At 54.1% G+C, this 22,526-nt stretch overlaps 8 protein-coding genes across 8 annotated transcripts; 5 read left to right on the top strand and 3 right to left on the bottom strand.

The window, feature by feature from the left end:
- Positions 1–285: 285 nt before the first annotated feature.
- On the top strand, positions 286–4,566 carry PpBr36_08023 (uncharacterized protein; the record flags this gene model as incomplete). The annotated part of the gene is made up of 3 exons (XM_029895156.1): positions 286–1,375; positions 1,452–3,512; positions 3,596–4,566. 3 exons carry the CDS (start codon positions 286–288, stop codon positions 4,564–4,566), a joined length of 4,122 nt encoding a protein of 1,373 aa, XP_029747129.1.
- A 391-nt stretch (positions 4,567–4,957) lies between these two features.
- Positions 4,958–5,799, bottom strand: PpBr36_08022 (uncharacterized protein; the record flags this gene model as incomplete). Its single annotated transcript, XM_029895155.1, has 3 exons — positions 4,958–5,474; positions 5,549–5,658; positions 5,761–5,799. 3 exons carry the CDS (start codon positions 5,797–5,799, stop codon positions 4,958–4,960), a joined length of 666 nt encoding a protein of 221 aa, XP_029747128.1.
- Positions 5,800–6,298: 499 nt separating this feature from the next.
- Positions 6,299–8,530, top strand: PpBr36_08021 (uncharacterized protein; the record flags this gene model as incomplete). The annotated part of the gene is made up of 1 exon (XM_029895154.1): positions 6,299–8,530. One exon carries the CDS (start codon positions 6,299–6,301, stop codon positions 8,528–8,530), a length of 2,232 nt encoding a protein of 743 aa, XP_029747127.1.
- A 2,178-nt stretch (positions 8,531–10,708) lies between these two features.
- Positions 10,709–13,243, top strand: PpBr36_08020 (uncharacterized protein; the record flags this gene model as incomplete). The annotated part of the gene is made up of 2 exons (XM_029895153.1): positions 10,709–11,534; positions 11,595–13,243. 2 exons carry the CDS (start codon positions 10,709–10,711, stop codon positions 13,241–13,243), a joined length of 2,475 nt encoding a protein of 824 aa, XP_029747126.1.
- A 422-nt stretch (positions 13,244–13,665) lies between these two features.
- PpBr36_08019 (uncharacterized protein) lies at positions 13,666–14,352 on the bottom strand (the record flags this gene model as incomplete). Its single annotated transcript, XM_029895152.1, has 1 exon — positions 13,666–14,352. The coding sequence occupies one exon, from the start codon at positions 14,350–14,352 to the stop codon at positions 13,666–13,668; it is 687 nt and encodes a 228-aa protein (XP_029747780.1).
- A 455-nt stretch (positions 14,353–14,807) lies between these two features.
- PpBr36_08018 (uncharacterized protein) lies at positions 14,808–15,994 on the top strand (the record flags this gene model as incomplete). Its single annotated transcript, XM_029895151.1, has 4 exons — positions 14,808–14,840; positions 14,954–15,077; positions 15,181–15,487; positions 15,580–15,994. The coding sequence occupies 4 exons, from the start codon at positions 14,808–14,810 to the stop codon at positions 15,992–15,994; spliced, it is 879 nt and encodes a 292-aa protein (XP_029747781.1).
- A 1,441-nt stretch (positions 15,995–17,435) lies between these two features.
- Positions 17,436–21,267, top strand: PpBr36_08017 (uncharacterized protein; the record flags this gene model as incomplete). Its single annotated transcript, XM_029895150.1, has 2 exons — positions 17,436–17,498; positions 17,614–21,267. 2 exons carry the CDS (start codon positions 17,436–17,438, stop codon positions 21,265–21,267), a joined length of 3,717 nt encoding a protein of 1,238 aa, XP_029747350.1.
- A 345-nt stretch (positions 21,268–21,612) lies between these two features.
- On the bottom strand, positions 21,613–22,427 carry PpBr36_08016 (uncharacterized protein; the record flags this gene model as incomplete). Its single annotated transcript, XM_029895149.1, has 2 exons — positions 21,613–21,700; positions 21,814–22,427. 2 exons carry the CDS (start codon positions 22,425–22,427, stop codon positions 21,613–21,615), a joined length of 702 nt encoding a protein of 233 aa, XP_029747509.1.
- Positions 22,428–22,526: the final 99 nt, after the last annotated feature.

Raw genomic sequence — 22,526 nt, 5'->3', positions numbered from 1 at the left:
CCAGGTTGTATTCATACCTCAACAACCTGCTGCCAACGGTCAGTTGCAATTGCCGTCATCAAGACACATTCATTACTCGCCCAGCCATTTCACGCATTAAGATACGCGACTCGGCGTGATATCGCTTAACTTGACCTCAGTTGGGCCTCGACGTCTCCTCCATTCTCCCTACGTTGCTTTGCTTGACTTGGCCTAAACCTTCCTGCCTTGCATCGACTGTCAATTTACCAATGACGGAATCTTAATGTACAAATCCAACAGGCAGTTCCCCGCCAAAACATTCCTATGACGACGCAGCAGGAGCAGCTGTCTCGGCTAGGAGGCTCGACTGGAGTCCACCACCATCGACTCGACTTCCGATTACCTACGACGAATACAGCAATGTCTCCACCCCAGTGGCAAGACAGGTCTGGACTGCCTCCTCACGATCAGCAACAACAACAACAACAACAACAACAACAACAACAACAACAACAACAACAACAATTGCCCATATGGCAACACCACTACCACAACCCGCAAAATCAAAACCAGCAGCAACAGCTGCTGCAGTACCTCTACCAAAAACCCCTTCCTCCTCCTCCGCCACCATCTCATTCGCCGCCGCCACCTCCACCGTCCTCGTCAGCGCCACAAACGCGACAGTACCGCCAACCAGTACCGTCTCCGAACCGATCCAGGTCCCCGCTTAGACAGCGAACGTTTCCGAATACGGCTCCAAATGCACAAACGCTACCGCCTCCGCGACATTTACACCACCGTCAGACATCTGGTAGCAGCCTGTCGAACCGCGGCCGACCGCCTCCCTCGAATCCCGGCCCCTGCGCCGTCGAACTGTGGAATCGCGGCGTTCCCAGCCCGCACCAGCAACAATATAACCCTTCGACCCCATCACCGCGCATGACCGAGTTTGAATTCTTCGATGGTTCACAGCTAGCCGAGTCTTCCGATTCCGACTCTGATTTTGCCCCTAAACAAGCACCGCAACCCCGCGGGCATGGACGGTCGATGAGCCACCCTTTTCCATCGCTGTTTTCTTCTAGTAAAAAGAAAAGAAGCCCTGCGCCACGGGCTTATTTTGATTCTCGAAGCAGCAGCGAGGACTCCATGGACGGCAGCGGTCTTATGCTGGCGGCATCCAAAGGTGGCGCCGCGCCGCGCATTTCGCCGCAGAAGCAGAGTCTCGGCGGCGGTGCAGGCAAGGATTTGACAACAGGGAACTGCATGACCTGCGGCTCCCTGGTGCGGTGGCCAAGGGATCTCAATGTGTTCAAATGCACCATATGCCTCACCGTCAACGACCTAAAGCCGCTGACGCCTGGGGAGACGGGTACGGGGCGCTCGCGGGATGAGGGAGGCCCTTTGTCGCAGTATTGTAGGTACTCCAGCCTAAATTTGGCATCAAGAATAAGCGACTGTGATCTCACTCAAGCGACTAACAAACCCCACAGCACAACCGGTTTCTTTGGAACACACCAAGCTGCTGATAAGACAATGCTTGCGTAACTTTGTGGCTTCGGCGCTGGCACCGCATGCAAATATTCAACAAAATACTCAGGCTTCATTGCCTATAACGATGCCCCAGAATGGACCCGGGAGGCCGCATGCCGCGACAAGTGATAACGAAAATCAAGAGCCTAGCCTCTTCACTCCGGAGCTCGTTGAGAGCCCGTTTCTGGAAGCACCCAGCTCATTTCCCAACCAAGGCCTACTCCCGCCGAGATCTTATTCGACATCATATCCTGATCAGCGCCCTAGAATGGAAGGGCTCTTGAGGCAACCGGATAAGCAGCTTAGCAACGGTACAGGTCATGAGCTTGATCCCAAGAAGATGTTCAAGCCGCTCGAAGACTATTTATTCACGTGCTTCACGTCTTATCGCTGCTTGCAGTTTTCTTTTGGCGGCACGCGTGGATTGAACTCGCAGGCCCGTCACGTGGATGATACCCGAAGACGGACCCCTGAACGGGCTCAAGACAGACAGGCTGAACCACGGCACGTGCGCTCACATAGCCGCTCACATAGTAAGGTCTCGTCAGGAGCGGCTGAAGAACCAATAACAGAACTTGACGCCAAGTTACTGTTGTTAGGTGACTTTGCTGAGAACGGCTCCTGGTGGACCGGTGGCCAGGACGAGGTTCCCCGTAGAGGATCTTCGGCCGGGATTCGGCCGGAAGGAATATCGACTGCCCCGACGCCAACAACCAAATCGCCCGGGGTGGACTGGTCGGAGATGGAGGAGTGGTACAACACCGTCATAAACGCCGCGCAACCCTGGAAGGCAGTGTACGACGGAATGGTCGCAGGTGGCCAGCTCAGCCCGGCACCAGAGGCAGACCTTGGCCGACTGGAAGCCCAGATATTGGCTGGACAAGACCATGCCCAGCGCACGCTACTGAAGGCTACCGAAACACTACTGAAGCGACCGGGACGCCCATTGACCGACCCTGGCGATCTGAGGTTCCTCTTGCTGATCTTGTCGAATCCGCTCCTCGCAGCCAGATGTCGCAAGTTCACAGGACACTACGGCCATCTTTGTGAAAAGGACAGGAGCGATGGTGGTAGTAGTTGGAGTGACATACCTCGCGGTACAGGGCCCGCGTCCGGGCAACATTCAGGGATCATCAAGCGGATCTTGGGGTTAATGTCGAACTCTTCGAATGACTGCCACAATCAGCTTGTGGCTTGGCTAGCGAGATTCCCCGAGTCTCGGTTCACAGACTTTAAAGATTTTGTTAGCGGGTTCATGGCGTATCGCCTGAACCGGCAGAACGAAAAGAAACACGACTTCAAATTCGACGTGACGGATGGTTTAATACCTAATGTTTCTGCTGGTCGTTCGGTGGCAACACTCCACGCCGCCCTGGGTCCATCTTCAGGCTCAGGCAAGAAGCAAAAGGAAAAGCCAAAGAGGAAAATAGCGTACGACGACTGGCAGGTTAAGGCAGCCGCCCGCGTCATGACGCTAATCTTTTCTGCAAACAATACACACTATTCGCGTCGCAATCCGCAGGACCAGGGGTTCTCACATCTAAATGCAGACTCGATGAGGGCAAAGGGTCGAGTACACGCACGTGGCCAGCTGTTGCCCACATCCGACTTTTACATGGCGCTACTAGACGATTCGGAACTGACCCAAGACTTTGAAGCATGGGAGACGAAGCGCGCCAAGTTTTCATTCTGCCAGTATCCATTCCTGCTGTCTGTATGGGCCAAAATACAGATCCTGGAGCACGATGCCAAGCGCGAGATGGACAAGAAGGCGAGAGACGCCTTCTTCAACAGCATAATGAGCAGGCGGTCTTTCGACCAGTATCTATACCTCAATGTACGGAGGGACTGCCTGGTGGAAGATAGCCTGAAGGCAGTAAGTGAAGTGATTGGGAGCGGCGGCGAGGACATCAAGAAAGGTCTGCGAATCGCATTTAGGGGCGAGGAGGGTGTTGATGCCGGCGGCCTGAGGAAGGAGTGGTTTTTGCTGCTCGTCCGGGAGGTCTTCAACCCGGATCATGGTGAGTTTGCAGCAAACACCAGGTTGACGAAAAGCGAAAGAAAACCAGAAGCAAATGCTAACCACACAATTGTGAGCAAACAGGCCTTTTTGTCTACGATGATGATTCACAGTACTGTTATTTCAACCCCAACTCTTTCGAAACGTCGGATCAGTACTTTTTGGTAGGAGTCGTGTTTGGTCTTGCGATTTACAACTCGACAATTTTGGATGTCTCATTCCCGCCATTTGCCTTTCGGAAACTACTCGCAGCGTCACCGCAACCGTCGGGGGCAGCACCAGCCCACTCCCGGCCGCCCATGACCTACACTCTAGAAGACTTGGCAGAGTTTCGCCCCATGCTGGCTAAGGGCCTGCGGCAGTTGCTCGAGTTTGAGGGAGACGTGGAGGAAACCTTTTGCTTGGACTTCGTGGTTGATGTGCCAAAGTATGGCTCAGTCGAGCGGGTACCGCTGTGTCCAGGGGGTGAAAGACGAGCGGTGACGAACGCAAACCGGAGAGAATACGTGGACCTACATGTCAGGTACCTCCTGGACACAGCAGTGGCGCGGCAGTTTGATCCGTTCAAGCGCGGTTTCTTCACGGTTTGCGGGGGCAACGCGCTTTCGCTGTTTCGGCCTGAAGAAATTGAGCTTCTTGTGAGGGGCTCCGAGGAGACATTGGACGTGGTTAGCCTCAAGTCTGCAGCCGAATATGACGGCTGGAGGAGGAATAATAAAAAGCGGCCGGACGAGTCCTCGCCACCAGGGGGCGATGGGAGCGAAGTGGCCGAGGAGGTGCCAACGCTGCGCTGGTTCTGGGACAGCTTCCAGAGGGCGTCGGCGGAGGATCAGCGGAAGTTGCTCGTCTTCATCACGGGCAGCGACAGGATACCCGCCATGGGCGCGGCCAGCCTCAGCATCAGAATTTTGTGCCTGGGTGACGACTGCGACCGGTACCCGACGGCGAGGACATGTTTCAACACGCTAGCACTGTGGCGGTACCAGACCAAGGAGAAGCTGGAGCGGATGCTGTGGGGAGCCGTGTTTGAAAGTGAGGGGTTTGGACTGAAGTAAGACAAGCAGTGTATGTGCTAGTGTACTATTGTTGTATTTTGGCTGTAGTGCCTTCACCTTATCGTCTGTCTGCTTCCTGTTGGGTTATGGTAGTTTTCGACGTGTGGTGCCTTGCCTGATGCATCGGCAGGCTTGAATCAGGGTCACGCTCATGTAGTATTTTCACCAACTGGAAAATGCGTTTCCGGTGTGATGATTTGATATTACACATGAAAGCTGCTTTCTTTCTACTCCACTCGTATCATATTTGTGACACTCGACCAGATTCCCTGGTCCCTTCTATATCTCTCGTCCTCGTTTCCCCTTCTTTTTTGTACAAGATTGTTTTGAGAATTCCCCCCATCAATCACAACCACAAAACCCCGTGTGACCACATCCACTATACCAAAGCTTACATCTCCTTGGCCGCCGCCTTCATCTCGGCCGCCTCGCGCTTCACCTTGTCGAGCGCGGCTTTTTCGAGCTGCTGCTGCTCCCTGAACTTGATCTGCACCTGCCTGTCGACCTCGGCCTGGGCCTCGAGGGCGTCCAGCTCGGCCTTTTCGGCCAGCTCCTGCGCCGTCGGTCCGGGAGCGGGCTTCGCTCCCGTCTTGACGAGCAGCTCCCTCAGGATCGCCTTGGCTTTGAGCTTGGTCGCGTCGATGGTCACAACCGTCTCGTCCTCGAGCGGCGCCGGGGCCGGGCTGGAGCCGTCGGTCGCCGACTTTAGGTCTGCGATCTGCTGCGGCTGGGAGGCCTTGCGGGAGCTGGTGGTGGCGGCGGCGGTGGTGGACGTGGTGGGTGTGCGCAGGTATATGGACAGCAGCGCGGGCCTAGGCTGCTCGGGCGTGTCTGGGAAGCGGTTCAGGATCATGGGCACCGAGGGGTTGTGGTATTTTAGTTGCGGGAGGTAGTGGCGCCAGAATTTTCTGATCGGGTTGGCCGGGTCAGTTAGTCCCAAGCCGAAAGAGAGCAGGGGAAGAGGAAGGGTGGCGGTCCTTACCTTGGTCCCAGCTCCGCTAGACTCCTGGTCATGGGGAACTCAAAGTGCAGGCGGGAGATCTCGGGCGGAAGCTGGGCGGCGCCGGGGCCATGTCTTACGCTGTAGAGCTTCTGTTGCAGGTGGAGAGAAGGTTAGTTGCGTTCGTCGTAGTGTTGGGGATTGCGATTGAAGAGGTTCTAGAGGAGGAGAGGGAAAATAATAATAATACGTACTCGCTTCAATACATTCATGCGGCGGATGACTGACACCATTGTGTCTGACTGTTTGGCTGCGGGCTGCTTACCGCGCCTCTAAAAAAAAAATGGAAAGAATGGAACTTCGGAGGGGATTTGGGGATAGGAAATGCAGTGGGAGTCCCGGGTGGTTCGTTTCGGGGCCGTTCAAACTGGAAGCTCGACGTCAAAAGTCGTTCCGCGGTCGCGTCCGTTTTTTTTCGGAGAACAGGGGGTAGCTTGGGCCTGGCTAGAGCGGGAGTGGGGACCAAGTGCCGTTCGGGAGGGGCTCCGATTGGAGAATACAGACACAAACTCTGCAGGGGGTTGTGGGGTTTCTGACTTTTTTTGAACAAAGAGTTAATGGGCGACAGGCAGCAGGGCGACTTTTTTTTTTTTTTTTTTTTTTTTTTTTTGCTCTAGTTGCATCTATTGTAAAACTAAAATTAATGTAAAATCCTCCCTCATATCCATCTCACTTCACATTCAAACACAACACCATACAGTCCTGTTCACTCCTTCCAGGCTGTTACGGGTGATGCAGTCAATCCGCTATCTTAGAGCTTTCCTTCGCTCAAGTAGCAGGAAGACAACGACGCTACTGTTTGAAGCTCCACCGATATTTTTATGTCCATCAGTCCATGGCTTCGTTTCTAGCTCGGTTCAGTTTGTACATTCTTCACCATGTGGTCGAAGCCCTCTCAGGCCCAGCCAGGTCTTGCGGCTTGAAGCACCGCATACTCTCGCCCCCCAAGAAAGTGATCATCAAGATTCCGCCGCGCAGGCAGAAGCCCCTTCCGACCCAGCATCTAGAGCCGTTGAGCTTGGCCTGCCGATACAATGTACCGGCTGTGGCGCCTTCACTCAGTTCTTGGATCCTGATCGCGCCGGATATTTCAGTCCCGGCAGGACAGACGTCAAGAAGAGCCTAGGCTTGGTGCCACCACCAACCGAACCGCGGGAGCGGACCGAAGACGAGGTCGTTGAAGATGTCGCCAAGAAGGTCGACATGGAGCGCCTGCGGGCCATGGGCATCGACATCGACTCACTCTTTGCCAGATCAGATAGGTACGAGCCGCCGCCGCCCAAGACGCCCATGTGCGACCGTTGTCACAACCTGGTCCACCACTCAAAGGCAGAGCCCATCGCGCACCCGAGCGTCGACGCCCTGCGCGAGACCATTGAGGAGACTCCGTACAAGTACAACCACGTCTACCACATCCTGGACGCCGCCGACTTCCCCATGTCGATGCTGCCGCGCGTGCGGGAGCTGCTCGACATGATGCCCTTGCGCTCGCGCAACAGGCGCGCCCGCCATGGCCGCTTTTATGAGGACCGCAAGATTGAGATGAGCTTCATCATCACGCGCTCCGATCTCCTCGCGCCCAAGAAGGAGATGGTCGACCGCATGATGCCCACCCTGATCGAGACGCTAAGGGACGCCCTTGGGCGCTCCGGCAGGAGCGTCAGGCTTGGCAACGTCCGCTGCGTCAGTGCCAAGCGCAACTGGTGGACGAAGCAGCTGAAGGAGGAGATCTGGGAGAGGGGAGGCGCCGGGTGGATGGTGGGCAAGGTGAACGTCGGGAAGAGTCAGCTGTTCGAGGCGATTTTCCCCAAGGGAAGGATGGAATCTGGCGGCGGAACCAAGGAGGCCGCCACGCCGATCGAGGTCAAGCTTCCCGCGAAACAAGTGGCTGCCGATGGCCACCTCAGTATGGTCGAGCAGGCCAGGGCGGAGCTGGCTAACCGACCGCAACTAGAGGCCGACGAGCTAGAAGGGGAAGCCGAGGACACACTCGACGAGTTTTCTCTTCTGCCGCCCTTGCGCCCAGAAACTAACTACCCCGACATGCCCGTGGTATCGTCGCTTCCCGGAACAACGGCCTCGCCCATCCGCGTCCCCTACGGCAATGGACGCGGCGAGCTGATCGACCTCCCCGGCCTGGAGCGGTCACTCCTGGACCGACACGTCCTGCCCGAGCACCGCCACCTGCTTCTCATGAAGAGACGCATGCGGCCCGAGCAGCAGGTTCTCAAGCCCGGCCGGTCCCTGCTGCTGGGCGGCTTCATCCGGCTCACGCCTCGGACTCCGGACCTCGTCTTCCTCACCTACGCCTTTACGCCCATCACGGCGCACGTCACGCAGACGACCAAGGCGATATCGATCCAGGGCCAGACGGGCGAGGTCAACGTCGAGAACATTTCTGTGCCCGGCACCAGCGAGACCATCAAGCTGGCCGGCTCTTTCCCGCTAAAATGGGACGTGACAAAACAACGCGCGGGACCAATCACGCGCAGGGACGCCGTCAACATGAAGGTCGACCGCCTTCCCTACCGCGTCCTCTCGACCGACATCCTGATCGAGGGCTGTGGCTGGGTCGAGATCGTCGCGCAGGTTCGCACCAGGGATCTGTACAACCCCCCGCCGCCCCCGCCGCCCAAGACGGTCGTGGACAGCAACGGCATCATCCAGAGCCTGGACCTGTCCGACGATCCGGTCGAGGAGCAAGACAGAAGCAGCAGGGATGCCGAAAGCAACGAGCCCAATTGGCCCATCATTGATGTCTACTCGCCCGAGGGCAAGTTTGTCGACGCCAGGAGGCCCTTTAACGCCTGGCTGATGAACAAGGTCCCGGAGCCCAAGAAGGGCAGGCCCAAGAAGAGCATGATTGGTGACAAGAAGCGGAAGAAGGCTGCGGCGAGGGCGTTGAGGGAAGCGCAGAGTGGTGGTGGTGGTGGTGGTGGTGGTGGTGGCAGTGGAAGTGATTGATTTGACTGATATTGGACATTTTCTTGGGGATTTCTTTTCTTTATTCTTTGGCTGTAAAATCAAGATACCATGTACAACAAAGGCAAGTGTGTATGCTAGTGGCGCTATATGTATAAAAGAGGTTTTGGGCGGGGGGAGAGTATATAATCAAAGTATCCCAACCGTCGTCTTGGCGGGCTTGAACATTAGGCAGAAGCTATATGTTGAAATCGGTGAGGACAAGCTTGCACTTGTTTTCTTTTTTTTTTTTTCTTTTTTTCATCGCCTTTGTTTGACAAACCATGGATCCTCTGGACTATATGCGGACTATGTGCTATCCAGCCAAAATGGCTTTGTTATCTCCCATTCCTCTTAGGTCCCAGTTTCGTTTGTAAAGCTGAAAGAAAAAAAAGAAACAAAAAGAAAAGAAAAGAGAACAGAGGTTAAAGCAAGACTTGATCGATATACCACGAGTGGCTCATCCCGTAGTAAACTGCTGGCTTTTGTCACAGTGATGGGGTACTCCAACCGCTTCTTCAGGTTAAGCTAGTGGTCGCATCCGGATCTAGCAACAGCTTTCTCATACACCAGCTCTTCCTCCTTTCACTCATCGGAAAAATCTTGCAACGATTTTTTCCCGGGAGTTTGGGAATTCTCCAGAGGAAGGGTTGGCTCGCTTTTCTCTTCTTGTGGCATCTACCATTATTGCATCAATATCAGCATTGAATTTGACTGTGGGCCTCTGGTGCTAGGATTAATTCGGAACATGTTCAGAGGCTGCAGTGATATGAAGAATTAGTGGCTTCTGTAAGACCTGAGATGTGGTTAGCCTATCCAACATGGTCTTCTGGAAGGAGGTAAAGAAGCCCTTGTGAAGATAGACAATAACAAGTATTAGGTAGCTTTGAAGTGGGCGCCTAAGGTATTCAGGAGGGCGATCAGGTTCTAGGAAAGAATTCCGAGCATGGTTTTTGAATCTTACTGGATCCAGATCGATGGTCGTCAGGGTAAATGACACCAAGGTCGTGGATTATTATACTACCAACAGCTTGACCCAAGGCGATGTTTGCCCAATAAAAATTGGAGCTGTCAAGTACGGCAATGAGAAAGCTAGTGGCCATGCTGCTGGTTATAGCATAAGACTGCCTAATGCAATGTACATACGTGGGAATTTTGTTGACATGCGCATGCGGGCTTCCGGCAAGATGCACAGTCTTGGTTGTCCCGTCTTTGCTGCTGGCGAATACCTTATGCAATATAGGCAGGCCACGCAGGTAGCCGTTGGAAAGTTGAATGGCTGATTACACAGCGCGCAATGCGGACAAACAAACAAGAAAGGTAGTGCAGCACCAATCTGCCTGGGCTGGGACTGGCGGAGCAGTTTTTTTTTTTTTTTTTTTTTTTTTTTTTAAAAGTCAAGTCGTCCCCGGTTTGACGAGTGTCTGCTCCTTTTACTCAACTTTCTCAGATCCCCCTCAGATTGCCATCAACCTCATTTCAGACTTTGGTCAGCTCCTTTTCAGTATGTCCCTGACCACAAGGCAACCGAATGCCTTGCAAAATTCCGCTGATGTCTCTCCAACGTTGCCTTCGATCTTCCACCCGGCCAGGTGCCACCTCCCACAAAATCATTGTGACAGCCATGACAAACACGCAGCTTTGTGCCATGCTTGGACTCTCAGGTCTTTTGAGGTAGAATCTGTCATTCATCAAGGGCATCTTCTTTTAACACATTGATTCCTTGGTTGTCACCTATCTTCTCTGCACAATCAACGCCGTATCTCACCCTCGTCTCATACCACATCTCAACAACGGCAACGCAAGCCACTCCAAAGAAAGACAAAGCCAACAGACAGCAACAAGATCCAGCATAACAATCAAACTTTTGTTGGTATCTTGAGGATGCTTGCAGACAGCACATCATTCCTCTGCCTGCTTTGATCCAAAGACTGAACCGAGAAAGGATTTGTCTCAACATAAGACCTGCCTTCCCTTTCTATCTGCCAAGTTCCTATGAGCAGGTGCTAGATCACACTTCCTTCCTCATTCTACAAGCTTGACCTAGATCGTTCTCAAAAAGAAAAGAAAAAAAGAGTCAAGGAAGACACAACCTGCTGACAGCTGCCGCTTCTGCAATACAAGTGGTTACCACTTGGGGAAAGGAAAAATTGCGTCCTAGGCTTGCAGCAAGCATCCAGTATGGAAGGAACGAGGCCCAGCCACGCAGGGAACGCAACAACAGCTTCTGCCAACAAGGGCAACACAATTTCAGAGCCCAACGTTCACTCAGCCGCCGTACCTGGTGCCACCCTCGACGACGATCAAATCGTCAATCCAGCCAAGAACTATGATGACGATTCGGACGAGCCGGGTTCGTATACTATCACCTTCAGACCACCTTCTCCTGTGCCCGTTCCCCAGCGCCCGTCGCTAGAGGAGGAGTCGTCAGCCAAGATGCCTCCTGGCAAGAGACCCCCTCCGCCAAAGCGGGACACAGATGTCAGTGAGCTTCTAAATCTGCCACAGAGGAACGAGTTAGTGGCCCTCATCACGACCATAACGGATACCATGAGAGACAACGTCACGCGGAGTTTCGACTTTCCCCCGATAACCCTCGCTGGAGACGCAGGTGCCCCCAATGCCAAGGCCTTGAAGTATCTCCCCCCTATTTTCGACATGATGGGTCTCAAGATCGATAACATGGATAATGGTCGGCCGTCAACCATAAGCCGCCTCAAAAGCAAGCAGGATGCTGCTAAGCCCGCACCTCTTGTGCATAACGGAACGACACCGCTCACTCCAACCCTAGAGAACCTCAAGAAAGATGCCCTTTCCAATATTCGTCGCTGGCAAGCCGCTGTCGCCAAGCGAGTATCTGATCTCGTGGTTGCGCGAACAGGGCCCGGCGGCCACCATCATCCCGGCGCTCCCAACGCCCTAGCAAAAACCGCCTTTAAGGGTGCCCCTAGCATGGCCAAGGTGGGCGCAGGACCAGGATTTACGACGCCTATGAAACATTCAGATGGTATGTATTTCACAAAACTCATTTAGTCACTAACGTGCTTCAAAACACTAACAAACCTAGATTCGCAATCCTCCACAGTCCTGGATTCGGATGCTGTACTCGTACAGCTCTACGCCCCGGCAGTGACCAGCCTCTCGACTCTGCCAATGGCCAGGAGACGCTTGATCCTCCACTCAATGCTGCTGCTTCTGCTGTCTCTCGACACTTATACAGCCTATTCAAGAACTCTGATGCTTTACCTTGCCACGTCTCTGCAGGTCCCTCCTCACATGCTCGCTAGAGACGAGGTACGTGTCGCCAACGGACTGTCCCGCCTTGCTGCTGAGATCTGCGTTGAGGACCTACAAATTCCCAAGAGAGCCGACGAAAAGAAGGATATGCGACGAATGCGGGCTGAGACCGCGAATGGTGGTCTACTTCCACCCCTTGCAGCCGCCGGCTTCGGTTCGGCTCAGGACGGTGGTGCCAGCATCAGCCCTGCTACTGCGAACGGGCTCCTCGGGCCCATGGCTTACAACAACATGGTGGTCGGAACCCTCTTCGGTATTTACGGGACCCGAGGCGCCGGCAAGATGATCGACTCCTACACCAAAGACGTGTCAGACTTTGCATTTTTGCCCCTTTACCCGACTTCAGAACCTGAGTTCAGGGGTGCGCGAGAGGTCGGTGTCAACAACCGCAGGCTGCGGGTTGTCTTCTGCATAAATGGATGGGTGACTCGGATGAACGGACTTAGAGAAACATGGGAAGTATTTGGTTCGCACGGCGAAGTCTACGGACTGCGGTGGGAGGCGGATTCGCTCGTCAAAATGGGCAAGGCGCTGGTGACAGTGGCACGCAGCAAGGCCTGGTCAGAAGCAAAAGGGGATTTTGTTGCTCGTCAGAGTAGTCTCCCTGGCTCAACAGCTTTCCAGATGCTGAGCAACGCCACGGTGTACGCCAGCCTTGGGCAGAAGACCTGGCTAGAGCAATGGCCACCTGCTCTGCTCAAGCTAAGTAAGATTGTCGACAATCTCTGGGGCAGCTGCATGGTGAGGGCAGATAAAACAGGCTCAGTGCTCGCAGAGGCTCTTATGAACCGCGTCCAAGGCGAGCGCGGCGTCACTCTCGTTGGGTACAGCCTCGGAGCACGGGTCATCTTCAACTGCCTGATGGCGTTGGCGGAGCGGCGCATGCTGGGAATCGTCGAGAACGTGGTTATAATGGGCGCACCGGTCTCTTCTGATAGTCGAGTGTGGTCTGTTCTCAGAAGTGCCGTTTCGGGGCGCTTAATCAACGTCTATTCAGAGAACGACTACATGCTCGCCTTCTTGGTTCGACACGGGTGCGTCCAGTTTGGCATAGCAGGCCTCCAATGCATCGAGAAGCAGAACGGCGTGGAGAACGTTAACGCCAGTGCTATGATCACCAACCATCTGCGGTACCAGTATCTAGTCGGCACCATTCTTAAGAACCTAGGCTGGGAAGACATTGATGGAACGGTTGTCGCGGCCAAGGAAGAGGAGTTGAGGGTTCTCGAGGACCTTATCGACTACGACAAGCGGATGCAGAGGTATAATGCTGAGCTCGCCACCAAGAAGAGGGAAGAGGCTGCAACCAAAGAGGCTGCAATGGCCGAGGAGAAAGACCCAACGGTGCCTTTGACCACACCCCGACAGAAACAGGCGGCGAGTCGGATTCCAGGTTCCAAGAACAGGAAGAAGAATTAAAAGACAGGCTGAGTAGCACGATGGAAAACAAGAAGAAAAATACGAGAAAAAAAAAAGGGGGAAATGGATTTGTTGCATTATATTGGGTGTCGCATTGAATGGAGCACAAATAGCATCTACAACTGAGATGCGATGGAGGCATGCTTTGCATTATTTGTCTGTTTGTTTGCGTATGGCGTTAGTTCGAATCTCCTCATAGCATTTTCCGGGGCGTACAGAGAGAATAGCCCAAGGGGCAGGTGCAAGTTGGCAAGTTTACTTACGATATCTCTGGTCGATGAACCACGAATTCACGATTATTCGTGGCTTTGTGGTTCCGCCGCGGCTTTGTCGATGTAATTATTACAGATGAGGATGCAACAAATATATTTTGGACGGAAGATATGCCTACCATCCTCTTTACATAATCTTGATGCTATCCTTCAAGGTTCCTGTTTTGTGGAAGAGCTCTTCACAACGAAATACTGTCCAGCCCGACGCTTTGCAGCCCCGAGGACGTCCCAACCTGGCTCCCCATGTCTACTGACCCCGCCAGCCTCTGCAACCTCCGCAGTGGCGGCAGTGGCTCTCAACCTCCTGGGCCTCCGTGCACGACCGATGGGTCTCTCGCTCCTGAGCACATCGGCCAGGTGGTCAAGCGTGACGGTCTGCTCACTGCGGCCGGCGGCCGTCTCGTCCCGGATGGCGGATAGGGGAGCGACCCCGGTGGTGTCGACGGCCTGTATGGCGCGGACAAAGTGCAATTGAGACTGAAGGGTGCGGGTGAGGGACTCCAGGGTGGAAGGGATAGTTGGGTTGGGTAGGGCGGAGAGGGCGTGTAGGTGGGTTAGTTGGGAGGTGGATATTGTCGTTGTGGATGATGATGGTGGTGATGATGATGGTTCGGGGGAAGTTGTGTTTGGTGGGAGGAGGGAGCGGACAGACCAGGTCGGGCGGGACAGGAGCGCTTTGAAGTCTATGTTTTGTTTTTGATGCTGCCGTGATGAGGATGATGATAATGATGATGGGCTCGTTCCCAGTTGACGCGTTGTGATGCACGTGGTTGAGATCTTTTGTTGCTGGCGCAAAGCCCCGCTTAGGCGTGAACTGACTCTGCTTGAGTTGACCATTTCCCTTGTTTTTGGGATTTTGTTTTGAGATGGAAATGTGAGAGTATTATGGCAGGATATTAAAGTGAAATGTCGATATAGTTTTTGTTTAATTAACTGTATTAATGACGATATTTTCGTTGCAGCGCAACAAGGACGCCCGTGATCTCAAACGCCAAAAAAAAGGAACCCTGCTTCTTGTCCATGCCGACAAAAGTGGGTCTTAGACCCTGGCCGCGCCCGCCCAGCCGCCGCCGCTGTCCGCCGTTAAGCTGCCCCACATACCAAACCTCCAACCGCAGTAGCGTGTTCACTGACGTAGTATCCATCAGAGTAGCCGCTCCTCAGACTCGATCTGACACCTCCACCCTGAGATATACTATTAGTACATCGACACGTCGCAAAATCCAGACGACAGGCCTTTCCTCCAGAGACAACAAAATTCTAACCAACAACGACATTAAATCACTTACAAAATGGCTGAAGACCCCCGCGCGCTTCTGCAAAAGGTTGGTATACTATCGATATGCAAGTTCAACAACCCCGCCTTTCAACGGCAAAAGGCCGCTCAGATTTGCTGATGTGCGAGACGGAAAACAAAAAAAAAAATCCCGGAGGGTAGGCAGACAAGGCGCTAGCAAGCGCCTCGGGCGGCTTCAGCTTCTTTGGCGGCAAGGAGGAAAAGCTGCAGACGGCGGCCGATTACTACATACAGGCGGCGAATGCGTTCAAGATGCAAAAGTCTGGTACGTTTGCCTGTCGCCCTGTAAAATTTCTCTAGCAAGACGTCCACACATACGAACCATGGGCAATACGTCTGACGTCCGACGGCGAACCACCGACAAACAGAGAGGGAAGCCGGGCAGACTTTCGAAAAGGCGGCGCAGATCCAGAACGGCAAGCTGAACGAGCCGGACGACGCGGCCAACACGTACGTGGACGCATTCAAGGCTTACCGAAAGACGAGCCCGGAAGATGCGGCCCGGTGTGTCGAGATGGCGATCGCACAATACTGTAGAAAGGGCAACTTCAGGCGGGCGGCGACCTTCAAGGAGAACGTGGGTGAGATGTTTGAGGTTGAGGTTGGAGACCTCAAGAAAGCCATGGAGGCGTACGAGGCTGCCGCTGGATGGTATGAGGGTGACGGAGCCGCTGTGTGAGTTTTGCCACTTGGTCCCAGACGTCCCTGACTTGGCGACCCCGGGAGAAAACGACTTTGTACACGCGCACTAACACGGCGCATCTTAGACTGTCAAACAAGCTTTGGCTCAAGGTGGCCGACATCGCGGCGCTGGACGGCGACTACTACAAGGCGATTGAGGCGTACGAAAAGGTGTCGCAGGCGTCCATCAACAACAACCTGATGAAGTACTCGGTCAAGGACTACTTCCTCAAGGGTGGCCTGTGCCACCTGGCCACCAAGGACATGGTCTCGGCGCGCAGGGCGCTGGAAAAGTACACCGAGATGGACCCGACCTTCCCCAGCACGCGCGAATACAAGCTCCTGGCCGACATTTGCGAGAGCGTCGAGGGCAACGACAGGGAGAAGTTCGAGGACGACCTGGTCGCGTTCGACCGCATGACCAAGCTGGACAAGTGGAAGACGACGATATTGCTGCGGATCAAGGAGCAGATCGAGGAGGCGGATAATGAGTTTGCTTGATTTTGTAGGCATGTTGACATTATTTTGTTGATTTCTATTTGTTTATCTAGGGACCCCCTTATCAAGCAAGTCACTTTTGAGACGATTCACCCCAGTGTAAACCTAGATGGAAACGTCAGAGTACCTACCTACATAAGGTATCAGCGCGAATTCGTCCCGCCGCCTTGTGAAACATAATTTCACGCCCGCCCCCTACAACAACAGCCCGAATAAGGTAATCCCCAAACCAGCTACAACCAAGACAGCAATTCCGAGTTCGACCGCACCGCCGCACCGCACTATGGGGGCGGGAATTTTCCCAAACTGAGTGGCCCACCAGGGCAAGGGGCTAGGCCTAGGCTATGCTCATGCGGTGGGGAGGACATATGATTTGGGTGTGGGTTATTTCATCACCACAACCGTTTGATGATGGGTCCCTCAATAATAAGATACGCGATGCCATGCAAAGCAGCTCTTGACGGCAAGCTTGGGGTGAAGAGAGAAAGAAACTTTGCCATGGCGCTTTGTCAATCTGGACAGCAGCGTTTGAGGATTTTTTTTGTTTAAAAAAAAAAAAAAAAAATCAGCCACGGCATCACCCGTTACCTGGCGGGTTCTGCTAAAGAATCCCCGGGTTGTGGAATCAAATCCGAGCTTACGTGGATGCTTCTGGCGTGTATACCATGCGGAAATACATCAACTGGGTGGCTGGAATACAGTGGCGGCATCGGTCTGTTGAAACGTGACGATCAGAAGCATGCTGGCGATCTGGCTCTGGTGAAATCGAGAGTAAAGATGATGATATTTGATGCAGGAAGAGGTTGAAATATCTTCTTCATTTGTTCACCATTCGATGAGGAAGCAATATCACTCAAAATAAATCTACTTGTCTCGACTCCAAATTCGAGACGACTGGGTTGTCGGCGACTCGAAAAAAAAATGTCAAAGTAGAATGAGTTCATGCATGGCTTGTCTGAAGGATTGTATGCGAAAGTCAAGGCAGGAAGGAGTTGATTTTGAATTCGAGCTAAGCAATAGTATCTACCCCCGCGTGGTGTTTGGAACGGCCGAAGGAACCTAAGACAAAAAAAAGGAGCAGAGTAACAAAGAGGGGTGGGTGCTTGACTTTGATCCCTCGATGCAGGGTAAAATTCGACTTGCGACCGGAGCTGATGAGTCTATCTGGCCTACCCTGTAGCTGATTATAGTCCGTACAATGTAGAAGTCTACTCCTACAATATTTGGCCCCTGGTCTAAAATGATCTGATGGCTTATCGCCAAGCCCCGCTCCGATACGATAAGGAACTTTTTTTTTGGTCCCCCGCAAAACTATGTGCGGCCGATTCGCGGTATACGGCGAAATATTTCCAAGTCGGTCAATTTGTAGCTTGCGATCCGGAGAGCGTACCTCGCAACACCGCACAATCAACTGATCGCCTGTTTTACTTGGCACTTGGTCAAGATGGCGACTCTTGCGGAGAAACTGGACAAGATCAGGGCTCCGAATCTCGAGAGCCAACGAGCGGTATGTTAGCATTTTTTTCCCGTTTCACCAGTTGGCGCTCATGGCAAGTGCAAAAAAAAAAAAAAAAAAAAAAAAAAAAAAAAAACTGACAAACTCTGCGTGGGTTATAATACAGACTCGGGTTGTTCTTGCGGCCATAGATGAAACTCTCAAAGAACAAAAACAAGAACCGACGGCTGCTGGCTACTTTGCAGTTCTTCTCAGCCTCCTTGGCCGTGCAGCCTCAGGCGAGACTATCGCCGAAGACCGTGCCATCTCTCTCGTCTACCTCCTCGACATTGTTGCACCATTTGTCGCGCAGCCTCTTCTCCGCGCAAAGTTCACCACCATCTTCACACAAATCGCTCCGGCGCTCGCCCGACAAGATGCGCCGGCTCCACTCCTTCGGCCGTCCATCGGCTGCCTCGAGACCCTGCTGCTAGCTCAGGATTCTGCGTCATGGAACATGACGGTGACCCAGATCAGCCCGCGAAGGGCGGTGGCTGGGCTGTTGAACCTCGCCCTGGACCACCGGCCAAAGATCCGGAAGCGAGCGCAGGACAGCCTGCGAACCATACTCAAGAACCCACCTCCGAGTCCATCACTAGACCACCCGGCGGCAGACATGTGTGCCGAGTTTGTCATGACGAGCCTGAAGGAAAAGACGGCAGCATCGCGGGGCGAGAAGAAGGCAGCACAGTCCGCGCATGACCCGGATCTAATCCATGCGCTGCAACTCACCAGGTCGATTGCGTCTGCCTGTGGTGGTTGGCCCAGCAAGAAGATCGAGCCCCTGTGCGAGTTGCTGCTGGGAATCGCGAGGAGTGGAAATGACCACCTGACCATGGCTGTCTTTGACGTGTTTGAGATGATTTTTGAGGGCATGGCGGACGAGGTTGCGCGCGCAAAGATGCCGCGACTCTTGGAGATCATTACCGAGCTGCACCCGTCGGCTAACGACACCCAGCTACTGCCCCCGTGGATTGCTATTCTCTCCAGAGCGTACGATGTGTCTGCGCAGATGGAGCCGGCCGAGACGTTCCAGGCTCTGCCCGAGGTTTTTGCCTCTACTGCTCAGTACCTGGACTCGCATTCGGAGAATATCCGGACCTCAGCATCCGAATGCCTGGTCTCATTCCTGGCAAACTGCATTCCGTCCGAGGTCATTCTGGAGCCCTCGATATATGACGAAAAAGTTCTGGAAAAATTAGCCAATACGGTGGAGGGCCTTCTCAGTGTCAAGTACCAAGCAGCATGGCCACAGACGTTTACGGTGATTGGAGCCATGTTCGACTCGCTGAGATGGAGGACTAACCCGCTTCTCGTCAATGTCGTGAAAGTGGTTGGAGACCTTCGAAGCAGCGACGCCTTCTTGGGTAAAAAGGAGGCCGACGAGCTGCTGGGCAAGGCTATCAGGGCCATGGGCCCGGAAGCTGTTCTGGGTGCGTTGCCCTTGAATCTGGCCCGGCCAAGCAAGGACCAGCCTGGGCGCGTTTGGCTGCTCCCCCTCCTGCGTGACTACACAACAAACACGGATCTCGCACATTTCAGGAAAGAGCTCGTTCCCCTTTCGGAGCTCATGTTCCAAAAGGTCCTGGACAATGGAGACGCCGAGAAGACAATGACCATCAAGATCTACGAGACTGTGGTCCAGCAGATATGGTCATGTCTGCCTGGATACTGCGATTTACCTCTGGATCTGCAAGAGTCGTTTGACAATGCGTTTGCCGAGCAGCTGTCCAACCTCCTCTACCAACAGGTCGAGCTGCGGCTTGACGTGTGCAGAGCTCTGAGAACTCTGGTCGAGTCCAACCAGGCTATAGCGTCAATAGAAGGCCCCGATGATTTGCTGCTTCAGAGCCGTTTGTCGCAAGCCCAGGCCAAGAAGAATCTTGAGTACCTCGGAAACACTGCGGGCAATTTCCTCGCCGTGCTGTTCAACGTCTACAGCCAGACATTACCACAAACCCGCGGACCGATCCTTCAGACCATCAACGCATACCTCAGTATCACACCCGCAAAGGAGTTGGAAGAGACATTCGACCGTCTGTGCAAGATGCTTGCCACCGAGCTGGAGGAGGCTGCTGGCAAGCCGGCTGGGCAAAAGGCTCAAGAAAGCGGGGACAAGGTACCATCAGCGTCACACACCTTCATGGATCTCGTCGTGACCATGTCGATTTACCTTCCCCGGACAAGTTTCACCGCTTTGTTCAACATGGCCTCTATAGTGGTCTTCAAGAATGAGGACCCTCAGCTACAGAAAAAAGCCTACAAGCTGATACCACGACTCGCCGAATCTCCGATTGGTCAAGAGGCACTCAAGGAACGTCACCAGGAGCTTCAGACGCTCTTGTTGTCCAGTGCCGAAAAGGTCTCAGCCCCAGCAAGACGTGAGAGACTGGCCGCCATCAGTGCCCTTCTGCCTTTCATCCCTGCCACCTCATTACACTTTATCCCCTCCATAGTGCCCGAGGTCATCATTGCATGCAAGGAACATAACGAACGTGCAAGGAACACCGCGTTTGATCTGCTTGTTCAAATTGGGCAGATTATGGTGGCAGAAAAGGGTGCGACAATCAACAACAGCAAGGTGCCACATATGCCAGACGACGCTCCGCCTGCTACTGCAAGCATCGAGGAGTTCTTCACCATGCTGGGCGCTGGACTGGCAAGTCATACTCCGCATGTCATGTCAGCGTCTGTGACTGCCATCACACGAGTTCTGTTCGAGTTCCACACCGAAGTGAGCCAGGAGACTCTCGATGATGTTGTTAAGACCGTCGAGCTGTTCCTCACGTCAAACAACCGGGAACTGGTCAAGAGCATCTTGGGATTCGTCAAGGTGTGCATCACTAGCCTGCCCGTGGAGATGATGATGCCCCGCCTTCCTTCCCTCATCCCGTGCATCATGACGGCAAGCCACGAGCACAAGGGACATTTCCGGTCCAAGGTCAAGCACATCATGGAGAGGCTGGTCAGGAGATTTGGATTCGACACCGTCAACAAGTATACCCCTGAGGCAGACAAGAAGCTCATCACGGGCATTAGGAAGACGAAGGAGAGGAGCAAGAAGAAGAAGGAGGCTGCCAAGGAGAATGGTGATGATGCCGATGATGGCGCACACGGCAAGAGGAGAAACCAGTTCGAGAGCCAGTACGACGAGGCGTTGTTCGACAGCGACGAGGATGATAGCGGTTCGGATGACTCGGATGATGACATGGCTCGAGGGCGCGGCAAGGGCGGCAAGACCTACATCGTCGAAGACGAGGACGAGCCGCTTGACCTGCTGGGCCGCAGCGCGTTGGCCAAGATATCATCTACGAAGCCGCTCAAGATGCGCAAGGCGGGCAAGACGAAAGCCAAGACCGACCTGGACGGCAAGTTGATCTTGGGTCGGGATGATGATGACGACAGGATGGAGACTGAGGATCCGGCAGAGGCCGAGGGTGGCGGCGTGGACGCCTACGTAGCTGCCCTCAAGGGCAAGGATGCACCCAAGAAGGGTCTCAGGGGCAAGCTGAAGTGGAGCAACAAGAAGGGCCGGGACGATGAGGATGAGGAGATGGATGATGGTGAGGAGGAGGTTGCTGTCGCGCTCAAGGGCAAGAGGGATGCCGGCAGGGGTAGAGGAGGCGGTGGTGGTCGTGGCCGTGGCGGCAGGCCGGATCGCAGCGCGAGGGGCGGAAAGGGTGGCATCGCAGCTGGGCGAAGAGGGCTCGGCGAAGGCAAACAACGTGGACCGGCTGCTGCTGGTGTCGGGAAGCGAAGCCCTGGAAAGGGAAGGAGATAGCTTTGATGCAGCCCTGATGATTGGCCTCGAGGAATGGTCCGTTGTGGAACATACCTTAGTTTGATATCCAAGTTTCAGTGTGGTAATTTTCTAAAGTACAAAAGGGAAAAGGGCGTTTTGAATTTTATTTCGGTTTCATGAAAAAAAAAAAAGGTGGTGCGATGATGATAGCACAAACACCAGCAGATATTCGTATTGTGGACTAGGTGATATATTTACATGATTGTTGTTGACTGGTTGCAGGCTTGCAAAAGAAAACTCCAAAAACTCCATTTATCCTCGCGAAGGCAAACAAAAGAGAGAGAGAGAGAAAAAAAAAAAGGAACATAATACAGCCGTATCTCTCTACCTGAACTTGCTAACAATGACGGCAAGAATGAGCATAACCAAGACGGTGATGATGGCGATGGTTATTATGCGGTTGGTAGCCATCCTGAGTAGATGATAGACGAGTCAGTCAGCTGGTCATGGTCTCGCCACCAAAGAGGATCCGGTGGGAATGATAAAAAAAAAAAAAAAAGTAACAAGGGAGAAGGATAACAGTACCTACGCGCCATGCCCCTCAGGGTCTTGACGCTCCTGTCGACGTAGCCCTCGCTCTGGACGAGGACCTCGGTGGTGTGCTGGATCTGAGAGCGCTGGTGGGCGAGGTCGCGCAGGGTCGATGCGCCGATGGCCTCGGTCTCGAGCGCGAGGGCGTGGCTGTCCTTGAGCCGCCTGCTGCTGCGGTCGAGACGGTCGGTGCCGCGGAGCAGCTGCTCCCTCTGCTCCAGCTGGACGTCCGACGCCGACCCGCCGCCGCTCCCGGACGGGTTGTCCTGGTAACGGCCGCCAAACAGGGCGGACCGGTCGCTGGCCAGGGCTTCGAGCCGGCGGCGCACGGCGTCGACGTCCGTCTCGTAGTTGCGGAAGCGCTGGTTCACCCGCGCGCGCGAGCCCGACGGTATGTTCTTTTGCTTCTCCAGCCGCATCTGGCCGAGGAGCTCGTCGGCTTCCTCGAGCGCCCGGCTCGCCTGGGACAGGGCCGCCTTGCGCGGCTCGCCCGTCAGGTCCGGGATCGAGTCGAGCTTCTGCGAGAGGTCGGCCTGCACGAGCTTGAGCTCGGCCTCGTACGAGGCGAAGAGCTCAGTGCCCGGTTCGGCGTCGAGGGGGTTGGACATGGCGGGCGGGATTGGTGGAGTTTGGTCGGAAGTGTTTGGTGGTGGTGTATGGAGCGTGTGTTTCTCTCAAAAGTGTTTGATGCTTTTTTTTTTTTTTTT

Source organism: Pyricularia pennisetigena, chromosome 5 (assembly GCF_004337985.1).
Source record: "Pyricularia pennisetigena strain Br36 chromosome 5, whole genome shotgun sequence".
Classification (NCBI taxonomy): domain Eukaryota; kingdom Fungi; phylum Ascomycota; class Sordariomycetes; order Magnaporthales; family Pyriculariaceae; genus Pyricularia; species Pyricularia pennisetigena.
This window is presented reverse-complemented; position numbering and strand designations above follow the sequence as displayed.